At 35.4% G+C, this 24,802-nt stretch overlaps 1 protein-coding gene across 4 annotated transcripts in view; it reads right to left on the minus strand.

Moving 5' to 3' along the window:
* PPP1R12A (protein phosphatase 1 regulatory subunit 12A) overlaps nucleotides 1-24,802 on the minus strand; it is a 124,349-nt gene that overhangs the window by 12,381 nt on the left and 87,166 nt on the right. For 3 of the 4 annotated variants that reach the window (XM_021385245.1, XM_021385246.1, XM_021385248.1), the window contains exons 11-23: nucleotides 24,132-24,226; nucleotides 21,232-21,354; nucleotides 18,754-18,915; nucleotides 18,145-18,321; nucleotides 14,816-14,906; nucleotides 12,832-13,029; nucleotides 12,485-12,653; nucleotides 10,625-10,743; nucleotides 9,846-9,911; nucleotides 3,248-3,264; nucleotides 2,254-2,395; nucleotides 1,443-1,547; nucleotides 478-525 (exon numbers count right to left, since the gene is read on the minus strand). In XM_021385245.1, coding sequence (XP_021240920.1) covers nucleotides 478-525; nucleotides 1,443-1,547; nucleotides 2,254-2,395; nucleotides 3,248-3,264; nucleotides 9,846-9,911; nucleotides 10,625-10,743; nucleotides 12,485-12,653; nucleotides 12,832-13,029; nucleotides 14,816-14,906; nucleotides 18,145-18,321; nucleotides 18,754-18,915; nucleotides 21,232-21,354; nucleotides 24,132-24,226 — 1,512 coding nt within the window. The remainder of the gene's footprint in view (nucleotides 1-477; nucleotides 526-1,442; nucleotides 1,548-2,253; nucleotides 2,396-3,247; nucleotides 3,265-9,845; nucleotides 9,912-10,624; nucleotides 10,744-12,484; nucleotides 12,654-12,831; nucleotides 13,030-14,815; nucleotides 14,907-18,144; nucleotides 18,322-18,753; nucleotides 18,916-21,231; nucleotides 21,355-24,131; nucleotides 24,227-24,802) is intronic. The other variant, XM_021385247.1, reaches the window with a different exon arrangement.

Genomic DNA, 24,802 nt, shown 5'->3' on the forward strand with positions numbered 1-24,802 from the left:
TAACATTAGCAGGTTCAAGGTCTGATGTCTGCGGGACAGAAACAACTACTTCATTACCAGTAATAACTGGTAAGATGACGCAAGAGCCTCCAGAAAGCTCTGAGGAAATTAAAGTCTCTGAATGCTGGAAGTGCATTAAAAGATGAGATGCTCTGAATGTGTTTAAATCTCTGGAGTGCCAGCATTGTTTTGGATGAGATGGAACGAGCAGCAGAATCCTGGAGGGCAGTGGGATTTAGAACCTGGTTATCAGGAACCAACAAGGCAACCTGAGGGCAATTCTTAAGAGTAATTCCATCTGACAGTCTATCACATTCATTGCCACTTTGAAACCTAAAATCCCCAAATCTTCTAAAAAATGCAAGTTATAAGAAAGGCTTCTGTTCCCACTAAAATATATCCAAGCCAGGGGTTGAAAAACAAACTAAAACAAAGCCTGAATCGGACTACTCAAGAGATTTTTTGGCAGAAACTCACCCTTTTCTCCATTTCCAGGAGTGATCTGTCAGCAAATCTTTCTTGTCTCTGAAACACATAATTAATGAAGATATTGGTCCTTGTTCTCAAACAGCGTAACAGTGAGGAAAAGCAATATAATACGCATTTCAGATAAGGGTAACTGCTACTGTATTCTGTCCAAAGTATGTCTTTAAAAGCATTTTAAAACGTGTTCAAGGAAGTAACACTGAAATAAAAACGAACTAAGAATGAGCTGGATTTATCACAGACTTCCTCTGTCACCATCCCTAAGTAACTTAATCTCTGTGCAGCCTTTGGCAAATAGCAGTAATATAGCTTTTCTATTTAAAAGCTCCACAAAACAAACATCTTCTTACTCGTACTTTACTGATATTTACAGAGAGCATATGGAAGACACTGAAATATGTACACAGGTAAATTGTGGCAAATGTCATCTGAGAAGGAGGAACATTCTTTCTACAGCAATTTAAGAGTTTCAGTTTTGTGTACATATTTGGTGTTACTGTATGCAGCACTGTTATCTGAGAGCAGTTACCTGTAAGTGAAGTGTACTATTTGCTCTTCAGCTCTCAGGTACAGCTATTTAACTAGGTAGGAAGAACTGGCAGGTTATGCCAATCTGCTAGTAGGTTTATGAATTAATCAATCAAATTAGACTGACAGTTTGAACACAGGCTTAGCAGTGTTCAGAGTGCTTATTCCTGCCCTACGTAGAAGTCCCACATATATGCTGGCAAGAACCACCAGCACTTAAACAAGCAGGAGACGGCCTCACACATTTTGTTCAGAGCTGAAGATCAGAATCCTGCGCTGTTTTCTCTTTATAAACAGAGAGGTACACTTCTTCACTCCCATTTTTGGATAAAAAACAAAGCTAATGCCTAGTAAACAGCAGCCCATATGCTGGGATGCTTCTAGTTTGCTTTGTCAGCTAAGTATGGGCCTTTTTGTTTTATACAAACCTGAGTGGTCTTCTCCAGCTGTAGTTTAAGATCTGTAAGTTCCATGTTGGTATCATGTAACTGTGCTTTCAGCTTTTCGTTTTCTGCTAGAATCTGTTCATAAAGCTAAGACAAAATATTCATTTAAAAACATATTGAATAAGAATTCGGTGACATTTAAAAACCATGACTGAGCTGCATGTAAAATACAAATACATTAATACATAAAACAAATACAGTAAGAGTCTAAGAAGTAAAAATCGGTTTTAGGATTTAAAGATGGTTAGAATTAGCAAACACCTTAAAGAACTGCTACCAAGTATCTCTAGAAAAACGCAATTTTGCACAGGGAGCATGAAACTTACCTCACACATTAAAAAACACTTGCCAATTTTTTGCTTCAAACATTACAGATGAGACAACACAGTAGGTTTTTTTTTTACAAGCTCCTATTTTACAAGCAAGATTTAAACTAATTTTTATATGTACATAAGGTAGCAAACATCAAATAAGGGGCTTAATGCATGCATAAAGCAGTTTTAATAACACAATCAACTACAAAAACAATTTGATCAAATTTGTCATAAAATGATGAAGTATTTTGGCTCCTCAGATTTCTTCCTTGCCTTTGAAAAGTGCAAAAGCTACAAGCTGTTTTGTAAGGTATATTTCCCCCCATGGCAGTGGTTGTCCTGCTCCTCCACTGAGCCAAGTTGCTGTAAGAAGCATCTGTGATGCAACAGGAGATTGTTTCCAAATAATTCATTAAAAAATAATTATGACAAACAGTAATAAAGCATTATTTTCACAACAAAATTACTGCATCAGTTACCTTCTTAAAATCAGTGCTATCTTCTTTTTCTAGTCTACTGCAGTAAGGTTTCCGATCTTCAAGGTAACTCTGTGACCCAGATCGCCCCTGCGCTGAATCATAACGATCACCCGAAGACACGCCGAGAGATCCTGTGTCATATCTGTAAAATAAAAGTTCTTATTCTTTGTTTTTGTATTCAAACTGATACCGCTCACTGGACCAGACATTGTAATCACAGAATATTTGGAATTGGAAAAGACCCACAAGGATCATCACGTCCAACTCCTGGCAAGGAGTACTTTAATTCGTGTACTACCTTAAATGTAGCACTTTAATTGAAGGCTTTTTAAAAAGGAATCTCTGAACTATTAGCCAGGATGAATTCTCCAAGTTTTATTGGATAAATGAAGATTTCAAAATGACTTATTGCAAATTCTACTATTTCAACAGAAGCAGTTTCTGAAACAAATCTTCAGCAATATCCTTATCCTATTAAGCAATTACTAAATTACAACCAATACTAATACAGTTTCAAGCAATTTCATAGTGCTCACTCTTCTTCGTTCAGGTGCTACAGTAGTTCTGTTTCTGCATTTTCATTTTTAACAAATCTTAAGGAAATATGATTTTCAGAGGCTGCAGTGTTTTTCCTGAGATTCCTTAGAAATTTTTTCAGTAGGGTATTCTGTGTTTTCTTTTGGTAAAGGCCGACTTCATATTTAAAAAATTTGTAGGGACTGTAACCGTGTCCACTAAATTCTACAAAATGCCTGCCCGCCTTCAAATACAGCATCCAATACATTCTCCAGTATCGACAGTCCCACCCACAAATGGGAAAAAAGCCACCAAAACAGAGCTTTACAACCATATTCCATATAAATTTTAAATATCATGTTGCCTTTTAAAATCAACCAAACTCACTACTGAGTTTAGGCTAATTCTGTACATAAATTGACAATATGTGACTAAAAAATGTAATAAGTTTAAATTAATTTAGTTAAATTGCACATACCTTGAAAGGCTATCGCTCTGAGATGGGGAGGAGTAAAAAAGAGAGAAGAAAAAAAAGTCAATAATTTAATTAAGTAAAACATATCACAACCTGTGAACGAGAGTAACTAAACAGTTATATTAAAGTGCACGTATTATCCAGCACTGCATACTGTAGTATTGTCAAGTTTCAATACTGTTAGGTCTGGAACCAGAGAGACATGGTTTCCTCCCCCTTATCAAAGGCATCAGAACCATGTTCCCTGAATTATCTCTTCCTCTTCTGTAGCACTATTAACAATGTTTTTGAAAAGTCAACTTAATAATGACTTCAGCTTAAAATAAAAATATACAATAAGCTACAAGATCACTGCTTCAGCATACCTCAATGGGAGATGACTAGATATTAAACCAAGAACATAAAGAAGTACACATTAGACTGAATTGAAATTATGTAATTTCATTCTTCATATTACTTTAATTAATTCATTACAAGTGAATCCACAGGCATACAGCACACTCACTTTACTTGATGAGTGAAATTTAATTAAAAGTGATGACTTAAGACTGAGGGAGTGTCCTCTAAGCATTACATCACCCATACAAGCCTTTCCCCCCTCTGGGTGGTCAATACAGACTCATCATTTATTCCAATTATTATAATAATCTTGGGTGAAGATACTTTACTCAAGAAATAATCCTCCAGACATCATCCAGTGGTGTTCACTGAGCAGTGGCCGAAGCCTTAATCAGTGGTGATTTTTTTTTTTTTTGGGGGGTGGGGATGGGGGACAGAGGCTGTTTTCCTTTTTAGAAGGGGCTGCACTTTTAAAAATCTGCAGAGAAGACATTAGTCACATTCTCCATAACACATTGTATTTCCCCTCTGACACCTTGAAGAGAACTTACAACATATAGGCTACCAAAAGTATGAGTAGCAGTCTAGCCTTTTGTATCAAAATAACACTATTTTCTGTAGGAGCATGAATGATGTTGAGAATTTAAGAGGTTTTTGTAGAAAATATCACAGCTAGATGTCACACAGATACACATTGCTAGTTTTTAAGCTCTGGGCCACAACAGTTTTAACTTCCACCTGTGAATCTTATTTTGCATATCTTATGATTAAGTAAGATTACATGAGATTACAGAATTCTACCATGTAATCAACGACCTACAAAAAACCCCTTCCCACTGCTTGCTCTTTCTTTCTCACTTCAACAAAACAGAGGAACCTTTGTCCACAAAGACTAGGTTTTCTCTTTTTACCTTGAAGGAATGTCACCCAAACAAAAATCCTAAGCAGGTCCTTTCTAGCCTTTAGCTACAACAGCTATTACAAGAAATTAAACCATTCCTACATTATTTCTTAACAAATGGGGTTCTAAAGGCTGCTTTTCTTTCCTTCTAGTGGGCTCCCCGTGGTGCCATTGGAATGTGAAAACCTCCCGGCTCTCCATTACTCTGCTGCAGCGCAGCTTCCTGAATGGAAAGCAAGTTATTAAGTCACATGCAGAACACAAATCTCCAGCTATGCGGGGAGATAACAAATGAGCTGGTGAGGTAAGAGAGTCCTGGAGACAGGGAAGCACTAATTGCCAGAGACAGGAAAGCAATAGCTCAGCTCTTTCCCATTCTCCAGGCTGGGATGTGGATGCAGAGCGGCAGGGCCTGGTCTGGCAGCTTGGAGACAAGCGTGCGTCAGCAGCTTCCGCTTCCTGGGAGCTGTGAGTCCTGCTGCTGGAGGGCTGGAGCAGCAGCCAGCCTTCAAGCTCCCAGGATGAGGAGCACACGTCTTAAGCACATGCCTGTTCTTGTCTCCTGACTTCTCAGAAAATGTCTCTGTTGTTTTTGAGGTGCTGTTTTAACTGTTTTTTTTTTTTTTTTTCATCTTCCCCTTCAATTTCTGTCAGTTCGGTCACAATTTTTCACATTTTTCAATTTTTTTCGGTGAAAAAATGTAACTGGAAGTCTACAGATTTTGTATGAAGCTTGTCCAAGGACAAGAGAAGCCACCACCGATATCCCTGTACAACCAAACATGAGATGGATACTCTTAATACACTCACAAACTGAGCAGACTGTGGCAGCCAAAGTCACATGAGCAGCATACAGGGAGGAAGGAAAAATTAAAACGTATGGGTCCTCATGTATACGAGCTGAATTAACACACACTTCTAACCTCATACAAGCAGTTTCTATAGACCATAAGATTGCAACCACCAAACAACCGTGTATTTAAAAATGTACAGCAAGCTCTCAGATATTTATACTACATTTTGGTCAGTTAGGATAATTACTAGTAACAGAAATAAAATATTTGTGTCAGGTGGAATTTTATGTACTGTATAATTGAATGTTTTTGTAACACTGCCACAGCCATGAAAATGAGAAACAAAATTTGAGTGCAGTATTTAATCAATACTAATAATAACAATTTCTTGTGCCTACTGCCACAGAATTAGAAAAGTTAACACTTATTATCCTAATATTGCTAGCTTTCACCTTTCAAAAGCCATGAAAAAAAATTAAGTCAATTTAATAATAAACAAACCAGTTGCAGTGCATATTTAAATTATTAATTTTTTTTAAATACATCATCTGGGGTAGGGTGGGATGTTGTTTTGTTGTCTTCATGGTTTTTTTTACTCTGCCTCCACCCTTCCCACTTCTACAGGTGTCCTTCTGAGTATAGTTCAAGTGCACTCCAAGCTGCAATGCTAATGAAAGAAGGACAAACTTCTAATAAAAGCAATAAAGTTTGAACAGTTGCCATTTGATGTCTCTCTTTTGCCCATTCCTGAACAGATTATTTCTTTACCGTTTTCCATTCCCATCTCCTGCACAAGTAATTTCTCATTCACCACATATATTCCATATTATCTCCCTTGCAAATACTCTCATCATGAAATGCTTAACTCTCAAATACCCTTGATAATGTTTTGCGTGCTCAAATTCTACCCCATTTTCCTTCTTTCACATAAGTTACTATCTTTTCTTTTTCTTTCATTATCTCTTACTGTGCTACAGAGTGAATAAAGGGCACCAGTTTCAATAATAGCAGCCAGATTTCCATGAACAAAAGGTGGTTAGAATGGAAAGGAATGAGATGGTGGGTCATCTGAGAAAAAAGCAGTAATATGAGGAAGAAAATTTTTAAAAGAATAGCAAACACTAGACTTGGTAACTCTGTTATTCCTTAAGTCCTTTTTTTTTTGTCTGTCTGGTCAACATTCCACTGTTAAATCAGACTTTAATATTCATACTTTGAACTATTTTTGCTTAAGGCCAAATAGCTAATCCAAATAACTTCAAAAAGCAAAGAGAACTTGTGAATCTTAATACACAGACCAAGCCCTAATCAAAGTGAAATCTAATTATCAGAAAGGAAAAGAATACACTAATTCTGGGAGACTACATCAACAAAACTTCAATCAGTAATCTAAATACATCTTCCTCTTCCACTAGCAAACAACTAATGGTGCTGTTCAGGCATGTCTGACAATAATGGGAGCTGTTGCACAGCTCACTTTCCTTCATATATTCAAAGCCATTCCTTAAGGAAACTTACTAATGATCTGTGTTTGGCAGAACTGTTTTCTCACCTTACTGGAAATGTATTGTGATTTCCCAAAACAGTTCATCTTCAGTGATGCACCAAATGCCTATATTGAATAAGACTGAGCAATCCTATACTTCCTACTGTTTTGTATTTTCAGGTCAGATTTCCCCACACAGATAAGGTCTATACATACTTCTGGAATAGTATAGCTATCAATAGCATAGTTTGTAACATCTCTTTTTGTCTTCTGATTTCAGACATAATTGTTCTCAGAAACCAAAAGATAGAACAAATTGGTGCAAATAAGCTTCTTCAATTCCCAAGAACAATGCTGTACTGATTGAATGCATTAATACAAAAACAATTTAATTTTCCATAGCCTCAATTTCCGGAAGAAACCCATGAGATGAGAGTTGGAAAGAATACAAGCTGAAATGTAACAGAAAAAGAACAATTTGTTGTTTAGAGACTCTCAGTTGCCAAAATGATTTTCAGGCTTGCTTAGTTTTGAACTACAATCCTACAACATATTTCTAAGATTATGCTTCTAGAGGAACAATGATTTTCTGAAAGTAACACAGCATTCTCAGCTCTTAGCACACAAAATCCCAAATAAAATTTCATTACAACCACCATCAGCTGTCACAGTGTTAGCAGAACTTGACTTCAATAGTTCTGCCCTATGGACAAATGATCAACTAAGAAACTGAATGATACTTCTGCACGGAGAACAAGAAAGCACAAACTGAAATCTTCTAAGACAGCTCTTTCAAACTGCTCTGAAATAAATAGTACAAGCATTTGCCAGGTTCCATAAAGATTTCAAGCTAGAAATTATTTTGTCTATGGCCTTTAATTTTCTTTGTAGCATGCATAAGGCTTGTTCTTGACCTCTAATTCTTGAATTACTGCCAAAACTCTTGGAAGTTTATAGTTAACCATCTTCTACCACTGGCTTGTAGCTTCCCCAAGGAAAAAATCTCAACAGCAGCACCACATAAGGGAGTAAAAGAGAACTTCAGTATTTCTAGAGGCATCTGTCTTCTGAGTAGTACATCAAATAATCAGTACAGAAAAAGAATAAATATTTTCTGGATGTTAGTATTCCTTTATTATTCTAGTTTATTCCATCTCTTTTCTCAAAATTGAAAAGGGTCTATCAGCAAATAATGATGAATTTTCTACAATAAACTGTGCAAGATTTGTGTCAAGCTGAAGTAGATTTAGCAACCACAGAAAGGATTTGCAATTTCTGTAAAATAAAAAAAAATACTTTTTGCCACTGAATTGGGAACAGATTGCCATTATAATGCTCAAAGTCTATTCCATTTGCTTTTTCTACAAGTGGCAAAATACTGCACCATCAGAAGTAATACATGCAGCACTTAGTTTATCATTGAAAAACATTGAAAATTGTTGTTCATCAAGGAGAGGAAGCAAATAATGTTTTTAATAGTGTTTTAAATCTCTCATAAACTGTATGCAAAGAAAAAACATAATATGAAAAAAATGCAATTATTGTAAAGAAATTTTAAGATGTCTCTTAGTTAACTGGATTGCAATAGTAGGTTTTGCTGCTAGACTGGAAATTCAATAGCACGTTCAACAACATTTATAGACAAACCTGTTCAAAACACCTGAATTACTTCGTTATTCAACTCACTTTCACTCTGTTTTCCTATTTTCTGCAGCTGATCTGGCAAGGAGCTTTTGTTAATATAACAAAATTAATCTGTGTAGTTAGGTGACAGTGAGCTTGGTTCACAAGTTTATACGTATTACAGAGCTCTCCATGAACTCAGACCTGGTAATATTTTACCAAACTACCAGTATATTTTTGGAGAAGTATGCAGGCTGTGGGAACACTTAGAATTTGGAAATGGATTTTGTCCTACACTTCTAAGTCAAGCCATCAATTAGGCAGCAAACTTTATACTCTTCTCCACTACTCTAACTTAACACACTCATCCTTTTTAACACAGATCACACTTGTAATTTTAGGCCATATTTCACTGTAGTTTTACAGAGTTCTACTACAAGCACTACATTCTACCAAAACAAACTTCTACAGAATAGAAGATGGAATAATTACAGATATAATAATTACGGATCTAACATGTACTGGTGGGAGAACTGGAATCAGCTATACGTTTATCTTAATATGACAGGGAAATAAAAAACACAGCAAACCAAAATAGGACAGAATGAATCATTTATCTAATACAGCCAAGATATATGTAATGGGAACTCTTAAAAAAACAAGAGCATTACTGGAGTTTTATTACTCAAATAATGACCCTGATTCTCTAGTGTTACTTCAGGGATCAGGAAAAAAAAATACAGACTGCTAGAGCATTTAATTGTATAGATTAAGTCGGTACTTCCCTTTTAAGTTCTCTTCATCCTATTCTCATGCATAAATCAGTTTATAAGGATTTTTTCCATTAAATCAAGCCTATAGTACTTCTTGCCACTGACTTTTTAACAAAACTAACAATACTGAATTAGGATGCTCAGAAATTCTTCAAAGAGAAAACTGTCTTCAACAGTTTTTCTAATATTACATCTTAATTACATTATCAACACCGCTTTTTAATTTAAATTTAAAAATTTAAATGTAAAAAGGTTCAGGCTAGTGTGCATTAGTCACAGGACATCATTTCACTGAAAATAAAAGAGCAGATGAAACAAAGATATTTGCAATTTAGAAGCCAAAAACTTCCTCCAGTTACTTGTTGCAACATGTCCCTGACATGTACATCTGAAATTTCACCAACTTTCTGGGTACTAATTCCGCATTAGCCAAATGGAAGAGAAAAATAATTTTACCCATTGTTAATACATTTGAAATTGTTACTAAAGTCTGCAAATGCTAGAAGACAAGAATTTACACTAAAGCCTGGCACACTAAAATGGCACTGAAACACGGCATGAAGTTATGAATCAGCAGTATGTAGCAGAACTCCACCATGTGCACTGCTTTAATTGAATCCAACTGCAACAGAAATTTTACAGTCAAAATATATCAGTTAAAAAGTTAATATATTTTTTTAATTACCTGAGTTTCTTTCTTATTTGTTCCTTCTTCTGAATCAGATTGGTGTTCTTGTTCATTTTCATCACTCTGGTGAAAGAGGAGAGAGAGAAAAAATTGTTAAGCTACTGAAAGCCTTATGAGAATGTAATGTATTCTAGACTTTTTGTATCAAAAGCTAAAAGTGGTAAAATTCTACCTAAAATCTACAGAGCATATACAGGATATAAGGTTGTAATTCTCAAACAATAATTACTTTCAGTACTAGCACGAAAGGAATCAGAACGTTGCATATGGCACAGAAAAAATGTTCCTTTTACAAAATTACATACTGATCTCATGACAAAGGAAAGGGCAAGAGAATCTGCTGAAACACAGACCATACTCCTTCAAATCTTGCAACAGTTCTTTCAGGTTTTAGCAAACACAGTTCAAATTTAGCTACTTGTAACACACTGGATAGTGAATATCATTCTCGTTGCTTTTGTTTGCATGCAATACAAAACATTTGTTCAATGACTTTTTTTTAAGATTATGATTAACATTAGGATTATTACAATAGTCTAGAATTTCTTTCAGCATTATCAGCATAGCTTAGACTTCATTTTGAATTTGTTCCTGAAAGCTTCACAACAGACAGAAACTTAGAATGCATGACTTGAGCAAGCACCATTTTTGCCAAAAATGTTAGTGGTATATTCTATTATTCTTAATTTCTATTTTCTCTTTTAAGAATACACTATACACATTCTATATTGCTACAAACTAAGGCTACAAACCAGAAGTAGCAGTCTTTCACTTACATCTTGAGTCCAAAATGAAACTCCTGTAGATCGTCGTTTTTCTCTTGGTCGCCGCCTTTCCCGTATAGATTTGGGCTGTGACTTATCTTCCTCTTTTTCTTCCTCTTTTTTGCCCCCTTCTGTTAATAACAACTTTCTTGTTCATTTAAGTAAACACAATTTTCTGAAAATTTTCTTAGATATTTCTCTAAAATGCTTACAGTTAATCAGAGAATCGCATAATCGTAGGAGTTGGTAGGAATTTCTGGACATCATCTAGTTCAACCCCCTGCTAAAACAGGTTCCCTACAGTAGGTTGCACAGAAAAGCATCCAGGTGAGTTCTGAATATCTCCAGAGAAGGAGACTCCACAACCCCTCCAGGCAGCTTGTGCCAGCACTCTGTCACCCTCAAGAAATTTTTCCTCACCTTCGTATGGAACTTCCTATGTTCCAGTCTGCACCTGCTGCCCATTGTTCTGTTACTGGACACTGCTGAAAAGAACCTGGGTAATGTTTGTACCTGAAATAAGTTCACTATAGAGCTTCTTTCCACAAGCAAGCTTCGCTGTAATATAAATTCCTCTGAACACAGCCCTAAAATACAGTTCCAATTGAGTTGAGTTCAGACTGATGCATCCCTACTAACTTAACTGGACCATCACTGCTCTTCAGAGGTAAATGAAAACTTCAGCATGAAGCAAGAATTAAAAAGATAAAGGAAATGTAAGTATTCATGGTGAACAGAGACCTTTCCTAATTAAATAAATGATGATTTTACCTTTGGTCTTTCAGACAGTAAGGTATTTCTCCTCCTAAAATCATAATTTGAAAAAAAACCTGCTGTAGCTAATATTTAGCCATGAAAATCTTTTTCATAAAACAGTCCAGAAAAAGTTTCCTGAAGTAAGCATGCATTACCTAAACAGCTTATTCCAAATTTCAGTTAATTTTAGGACAGAGGGGAAAAACCAGAAAAGTTATCAACGAAGCTTAGTCATAATAACTTCTTCAGAAAATACCAATGTAGAGAAGATAGCAATACTGCTACATAGTTCATGAAGACTTTATCAATAGATTACTTAATCTGATCCTTTTGTAACAAAAATAATTTCAATCAGTAATTGCATACATAATCAATAACTTGAATTCAAATATTTCCCCCAAGTTATTAGTGACACACCTCAGAGATAGAACAGGAGATCACAACATGTGTCAACAGCCTCCTCCTTTGACAACTAACAGTGTGTAGCGTTTTTTAAGAATTATAACAGACGATTCATATTTGAAAAAAACTGGGCAAAAGCGCTGTGACATTAAAGAAAAGCATCCTTCTGATCTCTGAATCAAGCATCAGAGTAAGATTTTATAAACCAGTCACATATTTAGAAGTATAGTTCCCTTAGGTATTTTTAACTAATACTACACTACCACCAGAGGTATCCCCCTTCTCTCCTTTGTTTTCAGACGTGCATTGAACAGCTAGTTTTCTGAAAGTATTAAAGCACTGTTCCACTCCTACACTATAGGACTAAAACAAAACCCAAATTATTTAGAAATTATTTAATCAAGTAAAATTCCTCCTCGATACCTGCACATATTTAAACTCTGAATTGTGGTATTTTATTACTGGTGCTGAGTGAAAGCAGAAATCAAACCAGACTCACATAATATCAAAATACTGAAAAATATCACCGAGTCCTGAAAGTCTTTTTTCCCCTCTCTATATACAAGTTTTGGAATTTCTTACAGAAGCTGGAGTGACGTGTATCTCCCAGCGGTCTACATATTGCACCCCATCTTGCACAGTCTTTAGAAACATAAACTGCCCTTTGGCAATTAAAAATAAACAAAAAACGTTCACAAACGTTATTACTCCTACCTCTCTCACTTTCCTTTGTTCCACTCCGAGAATAGGCAGAAGTTATACCTATAAGGCTGTTTGGTCTGTTTAGCTGACTTGAACTTGAAAGAGAGCTAGTGGAGGTGGAGAGCGAAGAGGTGGATGATGAAGAAGTCGAAGTTGAAGTTGGTCTATAGCGATGATATGGCTATTCAGTAGAAAAATGTCAAAATTAATTTACAACCATTAAACAAACGTAAACCATAGGACAGTAAAGCTTTTAAATATGTAAATAATTGTTTGCAGTAATATCAAAATTGTAGTATTATTGTTGGAGTTAAGATTCATATAATCTCTCTACCTAATGAGACTCAGCATGAAAATACCTCTTCAACAGTTCGGGAATATCTTTGTCTATAATCATCATCTTTAGTTTCAGATTCTTTCTTTTCTTCTTGTTTTTCTTTGTCTTGCTTTTCCTTCTCTTCCTTTTCTTTTTCTTCATTTTCTTGTTCTCTGGTTCGTGTGGAACGACTTCTTCCTATAGTTTTTTCAGCTTCTTGAAGATCTGTCAGTGTTACACCCTGTGAAAACAGCAAGCAGTACAATACATCACTCAACTTGTACAAATGTAGATGACCACATTATATAAATACATTATTTATATACAAAATCCAGTTTGAGAAAATTAATTTTATTATCTACGTATTTCACCTATAAACTTTTCTCTCAAATCCTGGAAACAATATCGTCCCCTTCTGATTAGCAGCAAGGGTTTGCTCTAATGTGATCTACCACAGAATCTTCAGTAACACCATTTTTAGTTGAACTAGTACATAAATATCAAGTAGAAAATCATGTCGAAACCCCTAAAATATCCACTAGATCCCTTCAATATCATTTTAAGCATAATATGTATTTTGGAAAGCCTAAAAATACAAGCTTTCAATGTTTTACAGAAATACCGATGCTTTGCAAATTCACTCAATGGAAGTAGATTTTTAAGCTTAACAACACATCAAAGAAATACACTGACAGCACTAGAGAAAGATGTAACTCATTTCTTATTTCCTTGCTATCATGAAGCTAAAAAACTAATTTTCATATGAGCTCAGAAAGCCAATGACTTCCTAGTTAATGAAAACTTCTCTATACTGCAATTTTCACTTTATGTATCTCATTGAGATACTGTTCTCAAACAGCATCAAAACACTCCTGACCTACTCTCCAAAGCAACTTCCCAGCTCATCAGTCATTTCATTGCTTTTTATGCTGATAATGCTCTAATAGAGCAATTCTTTGCATCTTTTTCACTGCAAAGATCCGATAACAGTCACCTGTGGTCTGACAATCTTTCAGGGCACTGGATTAATATCAAGAGGTAAAAAAATAAACATATGTCCAAGCATGGATCTCTCAATAGGAAAAGTTATCAGAAATATGTGAGGGGTTTAAAATCAAAAAGGTCTAAAAGTAACACCAATAAATCATTTAGTTATATCATTTAATGCAGATGAGGATATCATTTGGAGTATTTGTTCTGTTTCATCCAGGGACTATTTTCCTCATTACTGTTTGTCAGCAGAACTAAGGAGAGATTTGCAGACACACTTGACAGAGGATAGGGGCTGATAATTGCTCCACTGCCCACAGAGCATGCAAGTAGGCTTAAGACATCATCTATTTTGCTACTGTAGCATCCTTTTCCATGCAAAGTTTGCACTAGTTGCAATTCAATATGAAGCAGTTCTGGCAGAAATTGGGAAGAACCACCAAATATATGGGTAGGTCGGTAAAGAATGAGAGGGAAACTGAGAGGAGTTAGATTTCAGATTAGTAGTAAGTATCAAAATCCTCTTCCTGGTACCCCTCTGTGTCCACAGAAACTAGCCTGAATGTAGTTTTTCTATGTCATTGATACTATCAGTTATCTACGTTTGGTCAACTCAATCACATCATCTTCAACAGTCCATACACAGAAGACTTTGAAACTTCAGGAAATGTACAGTACCCCAGTGAAATCTTGAGACAGGAGCTGTTAGTTCTTGAAGAATTCAAAGTCTACTCCACATAACATCAGAAACAACTACTTGAGTAAGCCACTTTAACATAATGCAAACAAGAACTTCAGGGGCTGCTTCTCTGCTTTCAAATTTGCATTACATTTGTCTTTGACTATTAGAAAAAGCTACCTTCAGCACACAAGAAGGGCTCCTCGAGCTTTCAGGACAAGCATGGAAATAAAACATATTTGCTTCATCGTATTAGGAAGAAAAATTGGTTATTTGAAATTTAGTGGGAAACTAAAACTTCACTGTACTTTGGGAGCTGTACGTTTCCATAAATGCAGAAGCTGTAATAAAATTATACCTGCGTAGATCTTCTGGACTGTCTTGCTTGCCTTGATCTGGCTTTTCTTTGGGACTCTGACTCTTCATCCCGTACTGGAGTGAGGTATGATCTAAAGAATTAATCACAAACAAGTTGGCAAATGATAATTTTTAGACAAATTCATCAAATGGTCAGAAAAATACAACATGGTATGACAAAAACAAAGGAGTTAGTGAAAACCTTAGACTATATGAGATGGATTGCATTTTAGGCATTTCATCCACAGCATAATGATCTGCTCATCAAGATAGCAGCCTTAAAACTCAATTAAAATATGTATGTTTTCCTACTTAATTTAGATTTGTTTTTCTCTAAATATAACTACTTTGGTCAATTAACATTGGGGTAGAAGACCTCAAAAACCTCAGCCAGTTACATATTTACACACAAAATGTATGTCTGTGTGTGCATGCACATGTAAACCTTTAATGTAACATTTAGGCTTTAGAAAAGCTGATGTACTGCTAAGGTGGAAAACCTTATGAAACTATCTATTGCACCTGAGATTAAAAATCCTTGAGGAAGTGATTATCATGGCTTCACATGAATCATCCATGCTTCAGACAACCCAAAAGACAGATCTTATACAAAACCTCTTTGAGCTTCTTTAGATCCACAATTTTAACTATATTAAAAACTGTAGAATCAGACTCTAATATTTTCCGATTGTCAATATACTATTTTTTTGCATTTCTTTAGTTAAAAACTGGCTATTGATTCAAATATTTTGTTTGAGAAGCTATCACCTATTAACACTTAGAAGATTAATCTATGGAAAGAGTAGTTATTTGATCACCTAATCGTATACTTCTCTGCTTGAGAAATACTAAAGACAGTTCTAAAACAGTTACATGTTTTTGAAATAAACTTTATTTACACAAATTATTATGTCTATGTCTTAACAACTACGTTCTATCTCTACTAAACAAATTACCCCCCAAATAGGGAAAAAATATATATAATTACCTGTTTTATTTTCAAATACAGAAAACATCTTATGACACATTCTAAAACAAATAAACCTGTATTAATTTGATTTCCCTATCTTGTTCCTTTTACAAATGGTACTTTTGGTAGGGTTTTCTGTTTCCCCAGGTCTCTGAGTCCTATCTATATTAGGAAAAGGGTGTCTGCTAGCTGCTTTAGCTCACCTGAAATACAACTGATCACGTGAATCTAGTTTGTACTGGCTCTAGTTTAGAGTTAGGCAATATAGAATTTAGCCACAAGCTTTAACCTACCTAAGACAGTTCTGGTTGCAGAGTAGGTATAACATTTAGAGCTTGCAAATTACTGCAAATTGCTCAGGAGTAATTGGTGTACATACTCCTACCCTCCAAGAAATGAAAAACCTTACAACTCACTGAAAGAAAATGAAAATTCAACACTTGTCATGTGCACACTACAGCTACAGACCAGAAACTGGCCCTCCTAAGCATCCCCTGTATATGACTCACAGGTCAATCATGCGGTGTTATTCACAATATAACGATTTTACAGATTCAAAATTCCTGAAAATTAGATAAAGACTTACTTACTTTTTCAGTAAGTTCCAAAAAGATGCATCATTATGTATTTCACTACTAAAATTAGTTCAAAATGTGTTTACTTCTCAAATATTACTTGAAATGCTACTTCAGACATACTTTTCAAGTAACACACTTTCAGTCTATAGATACGGATTAATCAACTTCATTTCGTGAGAAAACATTTAGCATATAGTATTTCATAAATAGACACAACTTATTCATGTGCATATAAACATACATAGATACACATACACACAGAGAGATATATGTATCTGTATATATACAGATAGATATGCATGTGCACATATTTAGGGTGCGACATGCACACAGTAAATATTCAAATTTTGCTGATTTTTTTGAGACTTAATGGATATTTTAATATGCCATCAAGAATACACCTACAGTGATATATTATACAATCAGCACTGATTAATCAGATTAAAAGCAAAGAACTTTAGGCTGACTGCAGGTATCTAAGACGTATGTAGTATACGCGCATTAGTATACATACACTAAGTGAGAGCAAACAAGACAGTGAAAGCCTTAGTTCTACATTTTCTTGCTTTCCTACCTCATCTGATACTGAAATAGCATTTGCATTTTAAAATTGGAATTATTTTTTGAAACTGATGTACTTTGTTGTTTTTGCTTTGTCAAATTTTGCAATGGAAAATGTAGGTCCTGATTACGGTTTTATTTAAAATGGTTGTAAGCACCTGTGGGCACATCCTGAATCATGGGGGAGAAGAAAACAAATCCCCATTTAAAGAAGTTCATCTCAGATTTGGGTGTGAAAGGAAAATGGTCTATGAATATCCCTAACATGGCCAAAGCCATGTACAATCTGTAAATGTTGCTGCTGCCGTTAGCCAATGAGAAGAATCTGGGTTTCTTCTGTCAAATGAATAGCTAGAGATATACATCTACCACTGATATCATAGCTGCATTTCTAAACTAATACAGCAGCAACAGAGAAATCTGAATGTGAACTTCAGCGGAAGGGTTAATGGATAAACCTTAATAAATATCCGGAATAAGCAGAACCCGGGGAAAACTAACAGGAATTAACAATCTTGTGAAATCTTATTTTTCGTCTTCATAAATAGCAGGTATTTGTGGATATATTAATATGCATCAATTGTAACTCACCCTCCATGTAACCGGAACAGAAAAAACCACTGCATTCTTAAAATTAAACTTTTCTCATTGAACCACCAGGTTCACAACTGTATATTATGTTTCAAATCGAAAAGATCCTAAATGATGCAATGACATGAATGAAGGGTGTTTGGTTAAATACTCTTTTCTCAGTAGTGCCAGGCATAAATTAGTGAAAAAAAAATATCACATAGTAATTTGTCAGCATACTGCCTTTGGCACAGTAGCTCAAAAAGCAGCGACGTACTCGAAGTAAGAAATTACTGCTTTTCTTTTTTTTTAATTCAGTGTTTTTTATGTAGTTCCATTATGGGTATTTTTAAGAGGATTCATGTAATCTATTAACAAAAATGCAAATAAAAAAATACTGCATATCAAATGAGAACCCAAAGACAGTGAAAAATAAACGGTATTGAACTTTAAAGTTTCACGGATGAGATCCACCATCTTTTTTGATAAACTGAGGCATGTTGCTAGTTGTTTCAATGAACAGCAACCAAACACCACTCACCGCTTGACATATTGTATTATCCCAAATTGTGGTAAGCAACACATTCCTTTAAATAAGAAAAAAAGATTACTTTTGTACAAGAGCAACGTTACTCGTAGGACTTTACACACCTCCGTCTCTCCCTGACCTCTGATGTTGAGGACACAGTGCCAGAAGTAGCTGTAGTCATGGCTGTGGTAGTGGCCGCAGCATTTACAACAGATGGTGCAACAGGAACCGTCACTGCTGTAGGAACACTGTCCTTTTCTTTCTCAGTACTATCCTCAGCCCACAAACGATTTGAGGTACTACAGCATAACAAGTAGCAACACAAAAAAGAGAAAAGGAAACAGCTAAACAATGAAAGCACTTTACTAAACAACTACTAACATGTAAATTGAGGGATGGATTTTTTTAAAAAGCAATCTGAGAAATGTCTCCATGGTGAAAGCTCAACTTGAGCTATTAAATTGATTTAATTAGGAACTGAAGAGTTCACAATAATTGAACTCTTCAACCTTCTAATATTGCATTTATTCTTTTAGAACAACATGGCTTTCACTTTACAGTAGAAAGCCATTCACAATTTGAGCCAAATTGTGTAAAAATAGAAGAAATTGAACCGGAAAGTGAAAAAATCCAGAGCCCCAGGATCTACTAAACAAGAACGCATGCACGTACATAAGCACACAGTAGACCTGACAAAAAAAAACCAACAGAAAATATGCTGGTGGCACTACCTGCTTTGTACACCTGCTGAAGTTGAACCCGTTGTACTCTTTGTAGTAGTGTTTGCGCTGGCAGGCAGTGTTTTCTGAAGACCAGCAGAAGAGGTAACGGTTGATGCAGTACTTGGAACATTAGAACTAACCAAATCATCTTGTCTTCTACCAAAGGAGCCACTGAAGGAGAGACATTTACAATTCATGCATTTGTATTACTTATCTTTCTTTGTTCAAAAAAATATCACAAAGCTGTGAATGCTCCATTAAACTCCTGCCTGACCATTCTGTGTCCCAGCTGAGTCTCGGAAACTTTCTGGGGCAAAGGAAGCATTTTCCAAAGTGATTTTCTTCATTATTTCATGGAGTATGACTTTTAACTTACGGCTTGTGACGGCAACAGATCTGACCATTTCTCCACAGGAAGAGAAGATAAAGAATGACATTTCACTGGTTTACGTGTTACTGTCTTGACTGCATCTACTGAATTATTGATACAGAGTCCCCAGTATCCCATTTTTAAATTGCTCTTTCACCCACACTGAAGTATTTGGAAAATACAGAATTTTACTCCACAACTTGTCAGAAAAAAAACGGCATCAATACCACTTCTCTAACAATTTTCAAAAGTTTAAATGTGCTTTTTAAACAAAACAAACAAAAACCAAAACTCTTAATTAATCTTCCCGCTTATGCTTTTCCCATTCTCTTCTAGTTTTAAAGATGATCCAATGGCTTCCACACATCTTTGTCCATTAGCTCTGGCTGAACATATTTTGCATCACCAAGTAGGTACTCGCAAGTTAACTTTAGAAATTTAGACAGTTAAGACAGACAGAACATCACATTACTAAGTACGAAAGGCATAAGGAAAGACGGCTATTCGTCATTCTTCTATTGATTTTTCTTCCTATTGCTATCAAGTCTAAAATGACAAAGGAAAAAATATCTGTACAAGAACAACTAAGAAAATACACAACTGAAGTACTACATATCGTATGAAAGTGATGAGTACACTGCGTTTGAAGTCTGGAACATTAATACTGATAAAGACTAACAAGCAAAGATTGTTTTCATAAACAGAACTGTTATTATTTTCCATCCGGAACATGTAACCCGTGCAACAATTTTCCTGAACTCAATGTTAAGAAAACTTAGTTTTCGTTTTAAAGCAAGAGGTTAACAAAGACAGAAGATGTATTATGCTGTATGAAACAGACTGATTGCATGCCACTAAAAACATCTATGGCACAACTGAAAAAAAAAGAAGTTAAGCACCAGTCACTACTTACATCATCAGCACATGTAAGTATGCAACTTAGCTACCTAAACGTCAAACTCTTCTTTTTGATTTATTCATTTAGATATTTATTGTTCACTCCCTTAATATAAATGAATTTCACTTAGATATATGCCATTGAAGTGTAGAGTCAATCATGTATATGATTGCTGGATATGACCTCTTCCAAAATAATCCTGTGAAATAGGAACTATGTACATCTGAAAATTATTTTCATATTAATCACCACTTAGTTTTAGTTTTACATGATGGTGATGCTCAAAGTAGGCATGGCTATTGTCTACCACTACAGACAGCAGCCCAAGACCTCTGACATCTTCATGTAAAAACAGAATTCAACACTTCTCTTTTCAAATATGAGGGAGAATTACTTCAACATTGTTATCTCTGGCTACCAAACGAATGTGGAAAGAGTCAAAAGAACTTCAAATTGAAATAAACAATAGGAAAAAGAAAGCATGTGACTTTGTATACGAGGGCTGCTCCAAAAGTAACACCTACTATTTTATTATGTTGGCCCATGACATCAGAGGTGGATGTTGGTGGTATGGCTGTAGAGGTTGAACCTTCCCACCAACATCCTGTTACATTTTGTTGCCATGTGAGAGATGGCAGCAGAGGGGCAGTCTGGCAAAATGGTGTCTGACATGGAAATGCGTATGAAGCAAAGGTGTGTGACTGAATTCCTCCATGCAGAAAGAATGGCATCCATTGACATTCAGCAACGCTTGCTGAATGTTTATGGAGACCAAGCAGTGGATGTGAGCACAGTGAGGCAGCGGGTGGTGCATTTCAGCAATGGCAACAGCAACACTGCTCACCTCTGCTGGTGCAAATTTGTAGGAGCATAGCATGCAGGCTCTTGTTCATCACTGGCAAAAATGTATAGCTAATGGTGGTGGCTATGTTGAAAAACAATGTTTTGTAGCTGATAATTTGCTCTATCAAATAGTATTATCGTGCTCTTTGTTGTACTTTCCATGGAAATAAATAGGAGGCATTACTTTCAGAGCAACCTACGTGGCATTTGATATAATGCTCTAAACTGGTAAAAATAGTACGGCTTAAGTACATACTTTGCAATTACTATGAACATCATTTTATAAAGGTACTGCTCAAGTAAAGGATTCAGAAATTCTTTTTTTTTTAATCTGGAATCTTATTTGATCAAAAAAAGACAAGAGAAAATCCCACACCTTCTCTGATAACTTGTGTTTAAGGATGTAGGACCTTCATTCAAACTGTTTTTCTTGACATCTTCCTCCCATTTTCTCCTTGCATAGGAACTGCCACTACGTATTGAGCTAGCAGACGTATCCCTGTAAATAAGATTTTGTTTTAGCAAACTCATATTAAAGCAGAATGGTTTTGATGAAAGCTGAAAATGATTTTCAAGTTAAAGATGAAAAACGCATGTGTGGAAAACACACAAAATTAACACAACAGTAGAGAAAAAGAATAAAATGACCTTATATGCACAATAATTTTCAAATTCCTGTCAAAAAATATCAGACCCATATTAACACTGTTTGAACTATAACTGAAAAGAAGCATCAGAAGAAAAACTGCTAAAGGAGAAGTCAAACATCAGCTTTTATCCGTGACCGTTGCAGGCTTTGTTTCTCACTAAAAAGGAGCAAGATGTTTCTTTATTGGCTGAGATAATTCAGTGCCATCAAGGGAAAACTACTTGTTGTTTCAGAAGCTGATTTCATGAGATTATTCATATTAGAACTCATGATACTTTAGACTAGTGTAAACAGGCCCGCAGTAGCCATTCCTGAGCGGCCTGCCATATATCACTAGCTGACATTACTTTAGTCACGAAGAATTTCCATTCTATTGTTGCAGTTTATAGCATCAAGAAATAACCTTGCAAAAATCTGCTTGGAAAAACTCTGAAAACTGATACAGAGATACAAGAATCTGAACTTCTAACAGAAACTTCTAACAAAAACACAAGATTTGAAGTAAAGTTCAGATGGAAGAAAGAAATCTCTTGCACAAAACTACAGAAGGCAATCACATGTGACGGAAAATAAAATCTTGCAAGATGTGTTTTATGTTTAAGATAATTTTGGACTTCAGATTCTACTTCAAATATATCCTTTTGCGCAAAAATATATTCTAGCACTTCTGTGGTTGCAAGCAACTTCAGAAAAGGATCAAATTCTGGCCAATACAGGCCACTACAGACTTCAAGCACTCTAAGGGCCCAGCTGGGATTAATCCTGGAAGTCCCTTCCATTACTCACAGAAGGAAACAAGATGGATTACATTACATCATCTATTATCTAGACAAGCAGTTCAGACAGGTGGAACAAGAACAAGGCATTAAACTAAGGAACAAGGATAGACATCTAGGACAAGGCAGAACTCTCAGTAATTAATTAATGTACCTGTAGGGCAGATAGTTAAATTTCCCATGTAAGAGAGGTTGGACTAAATGTCAGAATTTTCTTATGGCTTTAAGTAAGTAAGTTGAACTGTCTGCCATATCATACAGTAGGCAAGGTACAGCTGCCTAAAAAAGCTGGCCTAAAAGCGGGCTTTATCACTTGTACATCAAGGAATAAAGAAAGTTCTTAGGTCAACTGTTTAGTCAACACCAGGTCTAATGACATTGATGATCTCTGGTCAACCAATGCATCTCAGGAAAAACATGATATTACTGGTAACCACTTTTGGAACTGTGTCCATGGATAAGTCATGATGGTTAAGACTGGTATGTCAAGAAGACAAATAAACCTCAACACTGCACCAGAATTTAATTCCTTTGTGACAAGCAATAACAATTTCTAAGAAATATGACTGCAATTAAATATTTATCCCAAAGTTAAGATATCATCTGGGGAAGACATTTTTGGGTAGTGAGAGTATTTGAGAAGATCTCAAAAGAATAAAACATGAAATAAGAAGAATCTCTGTTATGATCAAATCAGAATAAATTCAACCTCAAATAAGAATATAGTACTCTCAGAAAACGACAACTGAAACCCCAAACCGCAGTGTTACAGAAGTACAGATTTGGAAAAATGGTCAAGTAACATAAGAGATGCCAGCATAGCAAGCTGAACTTTAAGGGAGCGTAAGATCTGGAATACCCCTGTTTCAGAGCAGAATTTGTCACTCAGAGACTGAACTTAGCCAACAGTATTCCACAAGCATAAGAAAAAAACTGAATGCATCTTGTGTTTGCTCTTAACTGAGCTATTCTCAAGTCTATCAACAAAAATACTCCACTTCAAAACAGGTTTGTCAGCTCTAGATACAATGATTATAGCAGCACATTTTGATCAATGAGAAGTACTTTCATTTTTAAGTTATTCAAAATTCAGCTATCTAGATACAATCTGACAGAAACAAGGCATTAAGGAGACTTCTCCACTTTATACTATGCATTCTATCTTAAAACTCAAGAAAGCAGATAAGTAGAACCTTAATAAAGGAGAGAAGTGAAATCTGGGAAGGTTCTGACAAGGCATGTCATGAAAATACTCTGAATCCTAGTAAGCGACAAGCCTATGCTCCTGAACTTTTTATTGCCTTTATACCAAAAGCTGAAGAAAAAATATTAGTAACGGATTAAGTATCTTCAAAAGATGATGAAAGAGCAACACTCAAACAAGAAAGATAGAAGTGGAAGTTACAAAAGAACAGCTAGGATTTCTGTAAACTGCTGTTACTGAATGGTTTTAACCAAGTACTGTAGGAAAAAGAGGTTGCTTTTTTTTTTGAGCAAAAGTAATAACGGAACCCGATGTCAGTACTCCACGGCTCAAGACAAAGCAGTAAAATTCTTTTTGTGTCCTTCATTAGCTGGAAGTTTACAACTTACTATTTTGCATTTAGTTTTATTTTCTCCCCCAAGACGACAACGCACAATGCCCAGCACTGCTCCTGACACAAAATAATGTGGATTTTAAAAAGGCTTATTATGATTTACATGACAAAAAACCTTTCAGAATTGCATTACCTTACAGGTCAGCATAATCTATGAACAGGTTAATGCTATAAACTAGCATCATCTTCATATCTGTACGTTTTTCAGCCACTCTAAAATCACATAATTTAATTTAACAGTAACTACAGTCACCTGTTTTCTTTTTCATCAATGTCAGAGGTACTGGCCAGTCGTCTTGGTATTGTAGGTGCAACATAGGCAAGTCTAGTTCCTTTTCCATCTTTCTCCTGAAAGACATAGATTTTTAATAAATGTTACTATTATTGATTATACCGCCTATTAGATAGAAAATCACCATTATGGCAACTTCATCTGTATTTACTGTGACCCAATTATGCAAGCGAATTTTAAATTTCAGTTAAATATCTTAAAGATTAAAACAGGAAAAGGGAACTGTTTGTCATTTCAAGCTACTAATGTAAATGACTTGATTTCTCTTGTTTAGAGCTGTATTACTGGAAAGCAGAAAACTACTTACTGAAAGAAACTATTTTAGTATTTTTATATGCTATAGCTTAGTATTATTCCTAATCCTGAAAATGGATTCAAACATTTGTACTTGAAACAGAATACATGTCACTCACCTACTTGCTTCAAATTAGTCCTTCACTAAGTACTACGGTATATTTGCATTTAAATATGTAATTAATATTTTATAAATAAAAAATGACCACAGAATTGAAGAAGAGCTTTTTTTTTCAGAATATTCTTTCAATATCGTTTTCCAAGTGATGTCAAAACTGCCAACCCTCAGGTCTCCATAACTTAAGTAAAAAACGCTAATACCGACAGTGCAAGTCCCT

Source organism: Numida meleagris, chromosome 1, assembly GCF_002078875.1.
Source record: "Numida meleagris isolate 19003 breed g44 Domestic line chromosome 1, NumMel1.0, whole genome shotgun sequence".
NCBI classification, from domain to species: domain Eukaryota; kingdom Metazoa; phylum Chordata; class Aves; order Galliformes; family Numididae; genus Numida; species Numida meleagris.